This window comes from Panthera leo, chromosome D2, assembly GCF_018350215.1.
Source record: "Panthera leo isolate Ple1 chromosome D2, P.leo_Ple1_pat1.1, whole genome shotgun sequence".
Classification (NCBI taxonomy): Eukaryota; Metazoa; Chordata; class Mammalia; order Carnivora; family Felidae; genus Panthera; species Panthera leo.
In genome coordinates, this window is record NC_056689.1 from 44,871,602 (window position 1) to 44,884,940 (window position 13,339).

The 13,339-nt window shown below is 56.5% G+C and overlaps 1 protein-coding gene across 2 annotated transcripts; it reads left to right on the plus strand.

Annotated features, from left to right (window-relative positions):
* The first annotated feature begins 5,789 nt into the window (after positions 1-5,789).
* Positions 5,790-13,339, plus strand: GPRIN2 (G protein regulated inducer of neurite outgrowth 2). 2 transcript variants are annotated; one of them, XM_042908766.1, is made up of 3 exons: positions 5,790-5,930; positions 10,192-10,291; positions 11,490-13,339. In XM_042908766.1, the coding sequence occupies exon 3, from the start codon at positions 11,495-11,497 to the stop codon at positions 12,866-12,868; it is 1,374 nt and encodes a 457-aa protein (XP_042764700.1). In that variant the 5' UTR covers positions 5,790-5,930; positions 10,192-10,291; positions 11,490-11,494; the 3' UTR covers positions 12,869-13,339. The 2 variants fall into 2 exon arrangements, with proteins under 2 accessions (XP_042764700.1, XP_042764701.1); XM_042908767.1 differs by lacking the exon at positions 10,192-10,291.

Consider the following 13,339-nt stretch of genomic DNA (forward strand, 5'->3'; position numbering starts at 1 on the left):
CCCTCCCTTTCTTTCAGCATCTATTATATGACAGGTCCTGGGAAGTCAGTGTCTTTTGTCAGACAAAAAGACACAGTCTTTTCACTCACGGATCTTATGGGTACAGGAGTCTCTCATACTCTAGGGATTTTCTTGTCTGAAAAACAGACACTGTTGAATTTAGTCAATGCTCTCCCTTCCTTATGCATTGATGACACACTGACACATTTGGGCTCCCAGTGGCTCCTTTTCTGAGACTCCCAGAGACCCTGCTGCCTGTGGTCATCTGCGCTTTGGGACAGCTCAGTGTCACTTTCCCTGTAGTCTGGTGACAGCATCTTGCCGGCCCACCACTCTCTGTGACCCTTGAGGGGCTGCCAGTTATAGGACAGTGCCCCCACTGTCCTGGGTAGAGTGCATGACACAGGCTGGCCAATCAAAAAGCTCTTTCCCTCTGGCCCGGGATTGTCAGGCAGGGTCAGTAAGATTCGGTTTGTGGATCCAGAGATGTGAGGACGTAGATTTGGGGCTGCTGGCTTTCTTGTTTCACAAGAGGAGAGAGTCTATGTAAGGATGAATCTAACCCAGAGTGGGGTGCCTGGGTGGCTAAGCTGGGTGAATGTCTGACTGATTTCAGCTCGGGTCAAAATCTCGCGGTTCGTGGTTTCGAACCTTGCGTTGGGCTCTGTGCTGGCAGTACAGAGCCTGCTTGGGATTCTCTCTCTCTGCTCCTACCTCGCTCGTGCTGTCTTTCTCTCTCTCTAAATAAATAAATAAACTTAAAAATTTTTTTAAAAAGAAATGAATCCAATCCAGAGGGAATCAGGGGGAAGGAGCAGGTGATGGAGGGCCCTGCCCACATCATTTGAGTCTTTGACTTCAGCAATTGCCTGAAGCTGTATTCAAAAAATTCTCTTATTTGCCTAAACTATACAGGATTAGCCCTCTTATCCAGCGTTCAGGTCTAATAAATGATTGGTTCATAGGCAAGTCAGTCAACTTCAAGACACCTGGGAAGCAATCCGATTCAAGAATTTTCTAGATTGTTATGGTTTTCCTCCTGTTCTGTTTCAAGTTGCCCTTCCCACACTCGACTGTCAGCAGTTTTTGTGACTCACTTTCCAAAGCGTTTAACCTAGTTTTCATAGGAACAGAACTTTCTTCTTCTATGCATAGTCCATCCATTCATGTGCTATTTAATTGAATTAGATTTAATTATTTATGTAATTGCATAATGACAGCATGTACAGTTAGAGTAAGTAACTTGGATATGAACTCAGCTGACTCTTGGTAAGCCAACGTCTCCACCACTGATGGCAGAAGGGCCAGCCGGCTCAGCTGTATCCTTCTGGCCACCAGCTTCCAAAATGCTGTGGTCTCCGACTCCCTTTTTCACCCTTACAACTGTGAGTCCTGATTAGAATTTGTTTTTCTTTGATGATTCTTTCTGGGGGATGTTAGTGCTGGTCACGAATCTTGCTTGGGCCCCAGTACTGCCTGGCAATCTTCTACTGCTTTCTTTGGCCCACAGAGGCTCGTCTCCCCTCTGCAATCTCTATTTCATACCTCCTCTGCTCTTCTCACCCCTTCCGATCTTTCCATCTTCCCCTTTCTGTCTCAGAACAAGAGCCTGCCTGTTCTTTCACAGAGAAGATGGAAACCATCAAACTTAGATTTCCAAGCCTAGTAACCTACCTAGGTACTACCCCTGTCATTTCTGCTTGCTTTCTGGTTACATAGAGACCTTATACCAGCAGCGGCTCCCACTCTTTCCACCTCTTCATCTGCTCCCTCTTTATGGCTCCTTTACCATCACCACCCTGCCCCCACTCCACTGTCAAGCGTGCTCAGTTTGTTACAACGTGCAGTGGGTCTATCTGGCGACCTGGACTCCATTGCTCTCTCTGGGGGAAAATATCCTGGTAGGCTGTAGGTACTCCTAGAGATACACTCAGACAGGTATTCCTCTATTGTCCAAGGACAGAAGGCATATGGCCATGGCTCGCCCAAAAGAGCTCCTGCTTCCCTGAGACTTTGAATCTTGAGCTGAGAGGCAAAGGACAAACAACCAGAATCCTTCCTTTGTGGCGATGACAGGGCAAGACTGTGGCGTGGCTCCTGTTGTTGAGGTCTGGAGTCACTTGGCTCCCATCCTAAAGGACCAAGGCTAGCTCTCCACATTAGATTCCATTCTGAGCTCCCTGCAGTCTTCCAACCCTTTCCCTTTGTGCCCAACTTAGCCTGAGTTGTTCTGTGTTGCTTGGAATCAAGGAATCCTATTCCATGATGCAGTGTATTAAAAAGCAAACCAGAAAAAAAAAAAAAAAAACCCATAACCAAGTCCCCCAAATCTCTCTCATGACCCCATATCCCTTCCCAAGTAATACCTTTCTTTTCTTCTCCCTTTTATGGCCCTGCTGAAAAGAGTTTTCCCCTCTGACTCCTCCCTCAGTGCACTCCTTGGGTTCTGCCTCCAGCACCTTGCTGAAGCTGCTTGTTCTAAGTGCCCCATGTCACAGCAGTGTCCCAGTTTCCCTCTTTCCTTTCTGGCCACTCCTTCTCAGTTCTTTGCTACCTGGTTACTCATAGCTGGGTCCTAGGTGCTCTTTGCTACACTCTTCCTGAAGACCTTACCCACTCCTGTGACTTCAGGGACCCCTGTGCCCATGATGCCCAGACCTTCTGGGAGACTCCAGTTCCTCATGTGCAACTCGCCTTTCCATCTGGTGTCGCCCATACCCCCACAGAACTCCTGAGTACGCCATATTTGCTTCTCTTCTGCCAGATTCCAAGTCTCAGGAAATGGCACTTGGCCCATGGGGTCCTAAACCAGAGCCTCCTCTCTCTACTAAAGCAGTCAACAAACCCCACTCCTGTCCTACACCATGCAGTCCTGGCTTTTTATCTCCTGAACCTGACACAGGAGGAGCTTGATAAATATTGACGACAGCAAGAGCATTCTGCAGAATACTTTCACAAACCCTGTCTCTCCCACAACCCTGGGAGGAGGTACAATTACTGTCACTGTGCAGATGAGGAAACCGATGCCCAGAAAGGTGAACAGTTTTGCCTGGGTGTGGGATCGCAGAGCAAGTGAATATGTGGGGGTGGTTAGGATTGCAATTCATGGCTGACTCTCCCTGGGCAGCCACTGCAGCCAGAGAAGCTTCTTGGCCAAGCCACAATTGGAAGAAGAGGACGAGCTGGACAAGATGCCAAGGCCAGGGTGATTCTCAGAGACCCCGGTGGCAGGTCCAGCCAGGTTGCATCTGCAGATGGACACCCAACTCCGAGCCACCTCCCTGAAACATCCGTCTTGAGGTTCTCAGATGGCTCTCATATAACCAGGGAGCAGGAAGTCCCAGGGACTGGCACCAATTCTCAGTGTAACCCCAGGCAGCTCATCCCTTCTTGGAGCTCAGCTTATTTCCCTAAATGGGGAATATGAGTAAGATTCCTGAGATATGAAAGGAGGTGCCCTAATTGCTAGGTGGGAGCAGGAGCAGGTTGGTGACCTCACCAAACAAATCTCCCATTTGCCTCCTTTGGGCAAGATCCCTCTGCCCATCTGTGTGTGGTGGGAGGACAGGGCCTGGGGCCTCCACTTGGACATTCCTGTTACCCCTCTGTGCTTACTGCCCCCTCCATAGCTCTGTGCGAGACTCTGGGTCAATGCTCTAAGACCCCACTGGAAAGGGGCGCTTAGGGCAGTCTGAGTCTTTCTGAGCAGAATGTCACCGACTCCACCAGTGAGTGAGCCCTGACTGGAAGCTGTAACTGACTGTGGTGAGAGGGGCAGAGGAGGTAGGGCCAAGGCTTCCAGCCAGGCCCTAAGCAGCAGGATTCCAGGTCAGAGAGGAGGAGCCTGGGGAGGCACGGATGCCTGTGTTAAAAGCCAGGTGGAAAAGTGTGAGGGTATGACCTGTGGGCCCAAAGGCTGTGTGTGACAGGGTGGTATCGTTGTCTCCTTTGGTCCATGAGATAATCTGATGAGGGGCAGTTCAGAACTACAGACAGGGATACTGAGGCTGGGAGGGGTCCCGCATGCAGGGAATATACCCGGGGTGGCGTGGGGTGGGGGTGGCTGGGTGTGAGGTACCAGCCACACCTGTTGCATAGAGCTGCACACCCCTGTTCTGGACTAGGTGCCAGGCTAGGGGCTGGGGGAAGGGTAGTGAATGGTGCACCTTCCTGCCTCGGCTTTCTACTCTCCACCTCAATCCAGGGGCTGAGGGGCTTTCTGCTGACCCTCTCCTGATGCTCTGGCCTCAGAGCAGGGCTGGGAGAGGCTGGAAAGGTGAGGCTGGGGTCCGGGGTCTTCCCAAACTGGAGGGGGGGCAGAGAGACATTGGCTTCTGGGGGCACTGGACCAAAGGGATGCAGACCCCCTCAGCAAGAGGTTGGGCAAGCAAATCAGGGGTTCCTGGAGTTGGATACAACATTGGGACCCAATTCTCAGAGACGGGGGCCCTGAGACAGGTCACACTCTTCTTACTGTGTGGCTCTGGGGGTGCGTGGCAGGAACCGCTCAAGAGCTGAAGGTGTCATGGGCAGGCCTGTGTGGGGGGCTACCTGTTGTGAGTCTGTGAACCCCAAGCTCTGCCAGATACTGGGGGACATAGAGGGAACGGAGGCAAAACCAGGTGTTCCCAGGGCCTGGATGCTTTCTGGAGCGGGGCAGAGAGGTTGGGAGGGAGGGAGGGAGGGACGGTGGGAGGGCATTCTGCCAGCTAGAGGAAGCGGCAAGATGGGGTGTGGGCTTGGGTGGGGTTGACTCACCTTCTCACTCACGGTCATTGCACATGCCAGCTGTTGGGGTCCATGGCGGCAGGGCTGGCGACTGAATGCCTGGAGTGAGGTTGGGTTGGGGGGCAAAGGTGGGGATGGGGACACGGGCGGGGAGAAAAGGGTGGGAAAATACAGGCTTTGGGGACGGGGCCAGGGACGCAATTCTAGAAATGGAGTCTACCAGGCTGGGCTTCTGGGAGCTGGGCAGTGGGCTCTGGGGACAAGGCTGGCTGCGTGGAGGGGTCGTGCAGGCGGAGCTCAAAAGACCGGGGTCAGTCTTGGAGTCCGCGAATGTGGATCTGGGAGGATGGGACTGTGGAGTTCAGTCTGGGAGAACGGGGTGCATAGCGGCGGGACGATGGGGAACGCGGCTTGGTATCCGAGGGTGGGTGGCCCTGGAGCAATGGGGGCTCGAAGGTGGGGTCGGAGGCCGGAAACTTGTGAAGGGCGGGGCCAGGATGACGAAGGACACGGGGCGGGGCCGTGAGGAAGGGGGTCGACGGAGGACCCGTGGACTTCGGTGAGGGGTGTGGTGAAGGTAAACAGGGATCGAGGGGGCGAGGCAATGAGGAAGTGTACTTGGGGGCTGGGTCGGAGGCTGGAGGGCTGTGGGGAGCCAAGCCTATAAGACCCGGGGAGTGGGGGCAGGTCGGGAAGATGGGTATCTTGGGGGTTTGTTGGGCAGCCCGGTAAAACAAGGGATCGTGGTGGGGGCGGAGCCGCAGAGACGGGACAGTGGGGACATGTCCTGAGCACGGGAAGGAGGACCGGGGGCTCGTGGACAGAGGGGTGGGGCTCCGGCGCAGTGGGCCAGGGGCAGTGCGGGGAGCGGAGGGGCCGTGGGGGCGGGGTGGATCCTGTCCGGGGGCGTGGCCGCGGGCAGGGGGCGGGGCCGGGACGCCTACGCGGGCGTTGAAGCGCGGGGGCGGGCCCAGGTGAGCAGGGCCACCGCCCCCCCCCCCGCCCCTCCTCCCGGGTCCCCTAGCCGCCCCCGGGCGCCACCCCGACGCTGGTTCCGCGGGCCAGGCGGGCGGCGGCGGGTGGCGTCTTCGGCCCGGGCCGGGTCCGGCTCCGGCTCCATCTTGGGCCGCTGCGCCGGGCACCTGTGGCGGCCGCAGGAGCAGCGCTTCCGCCGGCCTGCGCGGCTCCGGGCGGGCGAGTGGGTGAGAGGCCTGCTGTGTGCGTGCCCGCGGTGGGGGGTAGGGGAGGGTGGTGGGATGGGCGGCGCCTTCCTTTCCTGCGCCCCAGAACCCCACTCCTCACCTCGTCGTGCGCTCAGACCCTCCGCATCCCAGGCCCCGCCTAGTGCTCAGCGCCTCCCATGGCCGCGTCCCTCCTCTCATCTCTCCTCTCATTGCCTATCCCATCCCCTCTTCCACGTCTCGTCTGCCCATCCTCCCATTTCCAGCCCTCTGCCTAGGACCCCGTCGTCTTCTGCCTCCACCCCCGCTGCTGTCGCCGTCCCCTCCCATTCCTCTTCCCTTTTCCACCCCCACCCCTCTCTCCACCCTTCCCTGCTGCCCCCAGCCCCAGACCTCCCTTCCCTCTCCTTCCTTCTGCCCCCCATCCCTACCCCATTGCCCCATAGCCTCATCTTTCCTCAGTCATTGCCTTAGCTCCTGGGAAGATCTGTAGCCTAGTTTGGGGGATTGTGTTGAGGACCTTCTCCCCGAGTCGGGTGGGCTTGGTGTGGAGGGGCGGGGAAGGGAACCCTGTCCTGGGAGAGAGTGTATGGTGTGGTGTGTTCAGGCCTTTGGCCCCACAGCCAGAGGCGGCCTGCGTGCAGCCGTGGAGATGCTGTTTCCTGCCGGCTCCCACAGTAAATGGGCCTGTGCGTCGTCGGCCTCTGATGTGGCCACGGGTGGGGCTCCGGCCCATGCTGGTGCATGGGTGCACGGGTGCCTGGGAGCATGCAGGTAGGGAGACACTAGCCCTGGGGCTGCCTTTGTTTTGGGGCACCTGGGCCTGGAGGCTTACCTTCTCCACCCCAGACACCACTTGGGAAGTGTGGGCAAATCCTCCTCAGGGGAGAAAGCTCTGGGGCTGGTGGGGGCCTTGGCCTCTCTCTAGTGAGCAGAGCGGGGTCCTTTGGGCCTTTGCCTCACAGTTATCCCAGAACCCTTTACTAGCACAACTTGTGACCTGGGCATTTTGTACTTAAGGCCCCTTTGTCTTCTCTGTGGTGAGCAGATTTTGTCCCCTTCAAACAGTCCTACTTGGTAGCTCAGGAATGCTTCTTGCTGCATTGCCCAACTTTGGCCTTGAGAGGTCCTGTCAGGCCCCCTTTTGCCGCTGGGATGGACCAGACCACCTGCTGGAGGTTGCCATGCCCCAATATCCAATGAGGATTTTGTGTGGTGCCCTACCTGGTCCTTGAGGGTTAAAGTCCATATTTTAACATTGGAGCCGTTTCCCCTCCTGACCACCTGGATTTGCTTTTCCGGTTTTGGTTTTGCTGGAAGCAGAAGTCATCATCCAAATGCCTGTCGCTTAACAAGAGATGTATATGGATGCCACAGTGTGGTCTGAGACAAGGCCTGCTTGCAGTGGCTTTGGTGGTCCCCCTGGGCACACCCCAGAAGGCCTGGGTGATATGGTGGGAGCTAGAATCTCTGACCAAGTCAACCTAACAGTTTCTTTGGTTGGGCCAGTTTGAAAGTTTCTGCAGAACTGGGAGGTTTTACTCAAAATAACATTGGTTGATTGCTGCATGTGAAACTGGCTGTTCTTCCATTTACTGACCAGCAGAACTGAGGCACCAGGAGAGTCCTATATTGGTCACAAGGCACGGCCACATTGCAACTTTGGCATCAAATGGGGCAGGAGAGAGAACAATAAGGTGTCAAAGAACACCAGGGGTCTTGGCTACCTCCATGTACCTGTCATTTATCTGGTGCTAAAACATCTTCCTAGGGTCTCTTTGGGGTGAACCCAGAGCCTTTTAGATGATTTGTAAGGCAGGTGGGCATGCCACTCAAGCCAGTTGGAAGGCAGACTTCACACTTGTGTGTTTCCACATGTGTGTGTCTGTGTGCATGCATGTGTAAGCATGTGCATGTATATCCTCCCAAAGTAAGGCTTGGGAAGCTTCGTATGGTGATGGAGACCTGAGGACACGGGTGGTGACTGGGTTCTAGGATGAGACGAAGACAGGAAGGGTTGGGAAGCAAGACTGGGCTAACCTGTTGGGTGTCTCAGTGGCTTCCTAAAAAGGCCTTTCTGTCCACCAGTACTAGTCCCTGTGATACCTTGAGCACAGGCCACTCCTGATGGGAGGAGGAAAGAGAAGGTTATTATTAGCAATTGCTGTTCCATCATATTAGGATTCACAGCAACCTTGCAGTGGAGACTTACTTCCGTTCTGTAGACTGGGGAACTGAGGCTCAGGGAGGGAGGTGTGCACCTGCGGGTGCTTTCACAGGAAGGGGAAGAGTCAGCGTTAGAAGCAGACCCCTGTCCCTCCTGCTTACCCACAACTCCCAAGGTCATTTGGTCAGCTCCCCTCACTCCCTGGGGGCCCTGTTCTTAGTGATAGGGGGTGTGGGAAACCTCCTTTCCCTGGGATGACTTGAGTGGCGTTCCTCAGAGTACTTCCCTTCTTCAGAGCTGGGAAGGCCAGATGGTAGGAGAAATATCCTGTTGGGGTTCAGCTGTGGGCTCTCTGAAATTTCTGAGCTGCTCTGGGCCTCAGATTTGTCACCTGCCACTTGTGGAGGTGAGGTGAGGAAGGGAAGCCACAGATACCCACCCAACTGGGGTCTCTGTGATCACTGCTCTCTCTGGGTCATGGCTAGTCCTGGTCACTGGACAGCCATCTGGTGAGGCAGGGACAGTGGGACCCTTGTCACTGGTGGCTTCTCACTAGCCCCTGGGGGGGTCTGAGGGCACCCCCAGCCTCATCCCACCTGTTTCCTCAGGGCAGGGGGCAGGGCCTGGCCTGGCTCTTTATGGCCCTGCTCCCTAGGAGGGTTTGGGGTAGGTGGGGCTCAGCCAGCGGCTGTGTAGGCTGTCCAGATAGGGCTTTCTTGGTGTTCTTGGACCTGTAGCTGGGTGCTTGTCTCCTGCCGGGAGCTGCTGGTGACCACAGCTTTCCCAGCTAGCAGGTATATCCTCTGCTCTCCTGACTCCAGGTGGGTGGGGGTCCAGGCTTTGTTCCCACTCATTCAGTCATGGACTGAGTCGGGACTCAGCCAGTCCCACTGGCATGTCATGGAAGCCACTGCAAGTGCCAGATGCTGTGTTGGGTGCTGGGGCTTCAGCTGAGTCAGGGCAACAGACAAGTAAAAAGATGGCCACAGTGGAGATCTGCACAGGGCTCAGAGTGGGCACAGAGAACCTCAGGCACTCCTGGCTTTGCTTCCTGACTTAGCACTCACTGTGCCTATGGGCAAGTCAGTAAACCTCTCTAAGCTTTGGCCTCTTCATCTGTAGAATGGGGTTGATGTATCTCATGAGCCTGCTCTGACACTTAAATGAGACAGTGTGTCAAAGGATGTGGCACATGCCTGGCACAAGGTGAGTAGGTACTGGGAGCTGTTATTATCATCACTGTGATGGTTAATGGCTTTGTTGCCCTTTATACATCCATCTTAGAGCTCCTTGAGAATGGGGACTGGGTTCTAGTCCTCTCTTGGCTACTCATCCTTTTCTTGGCTGTTCCAGGGACCAGTCTGGCTTCAGCCCCAAGGAGCAGCAGGGATGGGACACTCCTGTCCAGGCAGGAGCTGTGTCTAGAGCTGCACGGTCCAGTATGGTAGTCATTAAGCACATGTGGCCATTTCCATTTAAATTACTTCAATTTAAGTAAAATTAGAAAGCCAGTTTCTCAGTCACACTAGCCGTCTGTCAGGTGCTCAGTAGCCACATGTGGCCAGTGCTGATCTAATCGGACAGTGCAGATCTTTCCATTGGCCCAGAAGCTGTGCTGAACTGGACTCCACAGGAGGCCTCGAGCTCTCAGGGGACTGCAGCTCCAGAAGCATCCTCACTGTTGGCTTGAATAGCCAGCAGCTGTCTCCTGAGTGCTGGGGCAGAAGAAGTTTGTCATTATACAGAAACGGAGTTTCCAAGAGCCCTTTCCGAATTCCCTTTCAGGTGGCCTTGCTCCCCTGGTCAAGGTGGCTGGTTTCCTGGCGGTTCTTATCAGCCCCAGGGGTGGGAGGGCAGGACCGGGATTGCCCAAACTGCGGCTGTTGCTTCTTCCCCCACCCTGTTTCTGCAGCTGGTCCTGCCTGGCAGGGAGTCTCTGGGAGATATTCCTCATTCACAGCTTTGGCCAGGGCCAGGCTGGCCCACATGCCCTGACCCCACTTCCTCCCCCTCGGGCCCTGCCCGGCCTTCAGCCCGCTGCTCCCCTCATGTGCCTCCTGCCTTCTGCTCATCCTGTTCCTCCTCTCCTGACACCTCTCCTTCCTCTCCCTCCAGTCCCGACCTCCAGAAGGCCTTTCCTGATCCGTCACACAAAGTGAGCTCTCCTGGAAATGCCCTTTCTCAGACCCCGTTTTGGTGCTCAGCACTTTCCTCTGTGGGTTTACTCTTGTATTCTCTTGTTCTCTCGGCCAGGCACATGGCAGACATTCTCTGAGGGCCAGCTGTGTGTCAGGGCAGCGCTAGGTGCTGGACAGATAGAGAGGGACAGGGCGCAGGCCTGCTTTGACAGCTTTGGATTGGTGGGGTGGCCAGGTTATTGCATCCAGGCGAGACAGTGCTCAACCAGAGATGGAGCCGGCCCAGCCTGGGAGAGCTTCTCTGGGAGGAGGTGCTGATGTTGAAGGGCCAGAGTCAGTGAGCAGGTCCAGAGGGGTCTGTGTGGCTGGGAAGAGACAGGAAAGGCAGGGAAGGAGGGAGGCAAGGTGGGTGCAAGCACACTTGGCAAGAGGTCATTTAAATTTGATGGAGGGCATTTCTGATTGGTGATATTAGACCACATTCTTGGAGGCACAGGATCTTAGTTCCATGTCCCCTAACTCCAAGGCCGGGCATGCAGTGTGTGCTCTGAAGATGGCTGTGGAATGAGTGAGCATTTGCCAAGTGTCCTGTGTGTAAAGGGCTGGTGCGTGGGGTCTCTCCCTACCCTAGAGCCAGACAAGGGGGTCAGAAAACCCCTTCCTCTTCACAGCTTCCAAGACTGAGTCCCAGAGACATGATCGCCCAACCAGGCTAGGCCTGAGAGGGTGGGGAGGGGGCCAGGGGAGAACCCAGCGCGTGTCCTCTATGTGCCCTCTATTCATTGTTCATTTATCTCACAAACCTCTTTTGAACGACAACTCTGTACCCAGGAGGCCCCAGTCCAAACCAAGATGGATACGGACAGTTCTGGGAGGAACCCAGCTAGTATTTGCCAGTCAAGCTTTACTGGTTATTAAAATACTGCGATACTCCTGTGCTGGTTGACTAAGAGTTATTGTCCCAAAGCGCCCGCCCCCAGTGTCCTGGCAGCCTTGGCCTCTCCCCTGGATTCTCCTCCCTCCACATAATCCAGGACCCTACCCTAGGGCTGGTTCTAATCACTTGGTACCGGTTATTAGATATTTGCAGGGTCATATTGTGTATGATGTGTGATGATCTTGATTTGGAGTGTCTGGTGTCCTATCACTGTTTGGCTCCTGGCTCTGAGCCATCATCCAGGCTAGCGCTGAAACTGTGCCCCGCTGTGTGCCTTGTACCGTGTGAGCCGAGAGCAGAGTCCATTCAACTCCCTTCCCTCCCTCTCTCTCCTGCAGGCATCATGAGCACCAGCCACGCTGACCAGGGTGCCCGGCCACCCCGGAGTCCCTGCCCGCAGCCCCTGTCCCGGAGCTCTTCCAGCCTGTTGGAAGGCCAGGGGCAGAGACCAGAGCTCCGCAAGAGCGCCAGCAGCACTGTATGGCAGGCCCAGCCAGGCGAGGCCAGCGCCAGTCCGCAGGTCCCGGAGGAAGAGGAGCACCATGCTGAGAGCACGGAGCAGACGCAGGCCTCCAGCCCCCGGCCCCGGCCCCGTGCTGTGGGCCACTGGCGGAGCAGCACTGTGGGCAATGTGTCTACAGTGGGTGGTGGTGACCTGGGTCGCCTGAGGGCCCCCGGTGCCGCTGCCATGCAGAGGAGCCACTCGGACCTGGTGCGCAGCACCCAGACCCGGGGCCACAGTGGTGCCCATAAAGCCAGCCTCAGCTGCTCGGCCCTTGGCAGCTCACCGGTCCACAGGGCTCAGCTGCAGCCCAGTAGTACTTCTGGCCAGGGAGGCCGGGCCCCTGCAGGCCTAGAGAGGGACCTGGCTCCAGAGGAAGGGACTTCGAACTCAGCCTGGACACTGGGAGACAGTCAGGTGTGGGTGGCGCCATTAGACCTGGGAGGGACAACCACCCACAGCAGCAGCCCCCAGGCTGGGCCCAAAGCCACCGGGCAGCCAGCCACAACCTCCTGCCATGCCCTGTCCCCAGCAACTCTCCTCTGCAATATGAGAGAGGTGGGGACCGGTGGCTGCTGTCATGCCCTGCCAGCCCCGGGGATCCTGGCCTTTCCCAAACTAGTGGCATCGGTAAGTGAGTCTGGGCTGCAGGCTCAGCATGGGGTGAGGTTCCAGTGCAGGTTGCCTGGGGGGCTCCCTGGGCATTCCCACTGCTGTGCCCACCCTTGGGGTCCCACCGGGTTAGTCACGGAGCCTGGTACCAGGACCAAGGATGTATGGACCATGACCTCAGCCAGTGACTTGGCCCCTGTGTTGGCATCCTCTCTGTCAGCCCAAGATGCTGGTGTACAGGCAGCCCCCATGGCGGTTTGCAAGGCTGTGGCCACCAGCCCACCCCTGGAAGCCCCCGTGGCCCTGCACACATTCCCGGAGGTAACTCTGGGGTCCGGCCTGGAGGAGGCACCATCCCCTGTGCGGGATGTGCGATGGGATGCCGAGGGCATGACCTGGGAGGTGTATGGAGCTGCATTGGACCCTGAGGTACTTGGCGTGGCCATCCAGAAGCATCTGGAGATGCAGTTTGAGCAGCTGCAGCGGGCACCCACCAGCGAGGACAGCCTGTCTGCGGAAGGCCGGAGGGGGCCTCTGCGTGCTGTCATGCAGTCCTTGAGGCGCCCCAGCTGCTGTGGCTGCTCCAGTGCAGCTCCCGAGTGAGGAGCTGTGGCCCTCAGAGCTATCCTGGGCCTGTGGACTCAGCCCCAGGCCAGGGACAGTGGGGGCCCTGGGCTCCTTGGACCTCCTGGCAGCCGTGGATGTGTCTCTGCTGTTGGCTGACCGCAGGGCACAGGACTGCAGCCTGGGGACTTCCTGCTCCTTGCAGCTGGGCTGGTTTTTAAGGGCTTCATTCCTGAGAGCCACATCCCTGCACATCCAGGCTCTGAACTTTGGGACAGACTTTCAGCACTGTGCATAAGGGAGATCCTGATTTTTCTGTAAAAATTCTCGACGTTCTGTTTAGTGTCTCCTCAGAACTCTGCCATGATTTCCCCTGGGACTCTTGGTGGCTGTATTTTAAAGCAGGGCTCAGATACAACCAATTCCTGACATGAAAGTTGGGGCCCCACGTGACACAGGGACTGGCTGGGTCTTTGGGGATGGCCACCGACACTGTTTAAGACCTCCTAT